Source organism: Borostomias antarcticus (genome assembly GCF_949987555.1).
Source record: "Borostomias antarcticus genome assembly, chromosome: 24".
Taxonomy (NCBI): domain Eukaryota; kingdom Metazoa; phylum Chordata; class Actinopteri; order Stomiiformes; family Stomiidae; genus Borostomias; species Borostomias antarcticus.
The window spans coordinates 15,374,058-15,377,152 of record NC_140257.1 but is presented as its reverse complement, the minus strand read 5'-3'; the positions used below and the strand labels follow the sequence as shown (position 1 = coordinate 15,377,152).

Genomic DNA, 3,095 nt, shown 5'->3' with positions numbered 1-3,095 from the left:
ATGTCCAATCGAATCAACACCTATAAGGGTATGATGATTGGAGACGACGCAAAAGAGATTTCTGACCAAATATTTGAGGTGAGTTAAAAAAAAAAAAAAATATGAAAAAGGTTCGTAGTCACTTCACTTCCAAAAGGTAAATCTCTGAAATATTCCACAATTCAGCCATTTAAACTCTGTTGAGGATGCTCCACTCACTACAGTATCAACAAATATTCAACTGACTACCCTACTTCAGTTGCTGCACCTCCACAGCATTACAGTTGATGATTTTTTGGATAGTTGCCTGCGTTTCCTTTCTGGGGCTAATCCCAATAAGTGTTGAATAATAAGGAGAAGCATATATATATATATATATATATATATATATATATATATATATATATATATATATAACTAATATATATATATATTAGTTAGCCACCCTGTAAAATATTTCCTAACTATGATTTATATATGTCCACTCACCGTGTCAGTGGGCTCGCCATGGTGACACAGCAGCGCTGGAGAAGCACTTGGCTCTCCTGGCCCTCAGAGACCAAGCCAACGCCAGCCCTCTGCACCACGCCGTGGCGGGAGGGCACGTCGGCGCCGTACGGCTCATAGTGGAGATGACGGCAGCGGACGGTAAGTACTTCTACGTGACGCTGCATGTGCCGTTCATCCGGTGGCACTGACTCTTCACGGTGTTTAAACAGGCGATGGGTCCAAGACGCTCAGCGGTGTCTGGAACAGCTCCCCTGATCTCTGTCTGTGCCTCAGTATTAGTATCTCGGTCTTTCACTCTGCTCATCTGAATCTGTACCTGTGTCAATATGTACCCAGATAGCAAGCGGATGTGTAATGATTCTTTGATTTGATTTGATTTGATTCACTTTATTTATCCCGAAGGAAATTAAAATGCCACGTAGCTCATAAAACAGCCATAAAAACAACACAAGACAACAATACACATATAGAAACATACAAGATAAGGACAGACCAAAAACATCAGACATGTACGTTGTTAAAAACAATGGATGTGTTCTGGGCCATATATGGGCCGGAACTAAGCCACAAGGGCCAGATCTGGCATGTATATGGCCCAGATCCGCTTGCTATCCGCTTGCACCTACGAGGAATTTGCCTTTGGTCTGTTGGTGCATGACAATAGTAGTGCAAGACCAGGACTGCGCAAAGTTGCCAGTTGCCAGTTTTTGTTTGTTTTGGTACTGAGAGGTTTTGGTCCTGTTGGACCGCAGCCTCCTGCCGGTGGGAAGTGGTTCAAAGAGTTTGTGTCTGGGATGGGAGGGAGGGGTCGGCCACAATCTGTCTCGCCCGCTTCGGGGCCCCGGAGGCGTGCAGTTCTTGGAGGGATGCTAGGTTGCAGCCAATCACCCTCTCAGCACAGAGGACGATATGCGGTCGTTTGCTCTTGTCCTTGGCGGGGGCAGCAGCGCACCAGACGGTGATGGAGGAGGTGAGGATGGACTTGGTGATGGGGGAGGTGAGGATGGAGGAGGTGATGGAGGAGGTGAGGATGGACTTGGTGATGGAGGAGGTGAGGATGGAGGAGGTGATGGAGGAGGTGAGGATGGACTTGGTGATGGGGGAGGTGAGGATGGACTTGGTGATGGAGGAGGTGAGGATGGAGGAGGTGATGGAGGAGGTGAGGATGGACTTGGTGATGGAGGAGGTGAGGATGGACTTGGTGATGGAGGAGGTGAGGATGGAGGAGGTGATGGAGGAGGTGAGGATGGAGGAGGTAATGGAGGAGGTGAGGATGGACTTGGTGATGGAGGAGGTGAGGATGGAGGAGGTGATGGAGGAGGTGAGGATGGAGGAGGTGATGGAGGAGGTGAGGATGGACTTGGTGATGGAGGAGGTGAGGATGGAGGAGGTGATGGAGGAGGTGAGGATGGACTTGGTGATGGAGGAGGTGAGGATGGAGGAGGTGATGGAGGAGGTGAGGATGGAGGAGGTGATGGTTCTGTATGGCTTTGGCAGGTTGAACTTCTCCAGTTGCCTCAGGAAGTCCATCCTCTGCTGTGCCTTCTTGGTGAAGGAGCAGCTCCCACTTGAGGTCCTGTTTGATGATGGTGCCCAGGAAATGGGAGGGACTTCACAGAGTCTATTAGGTGATGATGGGGGGGGGCTGGGTTCCCGACTACCTCCACTGAGCGTTAATTGAGCTCCAGGTTGTTTTGGCCGCCGGTGCCTGTATCTGTACCTGTATCTATATTGTACCTGTGTCTATATCTATATCTGTACCTGAATCTGTATATATCGTTATCTATATCAGTACCTGAATCTGTATATATCGTTATCTCTATCAGTACCTGAATCTGTATATATCGTTATCTATATCTGTACTGTATCTATATCTATACCTGTATCAATATCTGTATCTACATCTTTATCTATCTATCTATCTATCTATCTATCTATCTATCTGTCTGTCTTTCTGTCTGTCAGCTATATATCATGAATATCATGACTAGCGTCAGGAAAGATGAAAAAAATATATATATAATATAGATAAAAGGTCAAGTACCTGCCTGGCATGCAAAATAATCTGATTTAACCAAAATTAATTAAAATACAGCCTGAAGAAATGTGAGATCCCTCAAGGAAGACATCCATTATCTGTAGATTGGTGCTTCCTGCCTCATCTGCAGATGTTCAGATGAACGATGCCCCTTTGTGCTGATCGAGCCTTTGAAGCTATAATCCTGAAATGATTTGACTTTCATCTCTCGTCTCCAGTGGGATCGACAATCACCTAACGTCCTAGCTGCTAGTATGCAATGTCTGTTGACATGGCCTGAATGATGTGTGTGGGCATGCCTGTGTGTCTGATACTGTATATATGTGTGTGAGTGTAGTTATGGGGCATCTGTAGCTCAGTTGGTAGAGCGGGTCGTTCAGTGATCGAAGGGTCAGTGGTTCGAATCCCAGATGTCCAAAATGTGAAGAAAAACATAATTTTCGGCGTTAGAAGCCTGCTTCCTTTTTGTGCCGTTCACGAGCGGTGGGTTGACTTGTCAGGGCTGCGGCGTCGGCTCCTGAAGACGGCAAGGAAACAACGTTAGCAAAGTTCTCAAAAAAAGTGAGGT

At 46.5% G+C, this 3,095-nt stretch overlaps 1 protein-coding gene across 1 annotated transcript in view; it reads left to right on the top strand.

The window, feature by feature from the left end:
- trpa1a (transient receptor potential cation channel, subfamily A, member 1a) overlaps positions 1-3,095 on the top strand; it is a gene marked incomplete at both ends in the record, with an annotated part of 16,586 nt that continues 13,491 nt past the window's right edge. Inside the window, 2 exons of the mRNA XM_084458313.1 lie at positions 1-78; positions 477-627. Of these exons, the coding sequence (XP_084314439.1) occupies positions 1-78; positions 477-627 (229 nt within the window). The remainder of the gene's footprint in view (positions 79-476; positions 628-3,095) is intronic.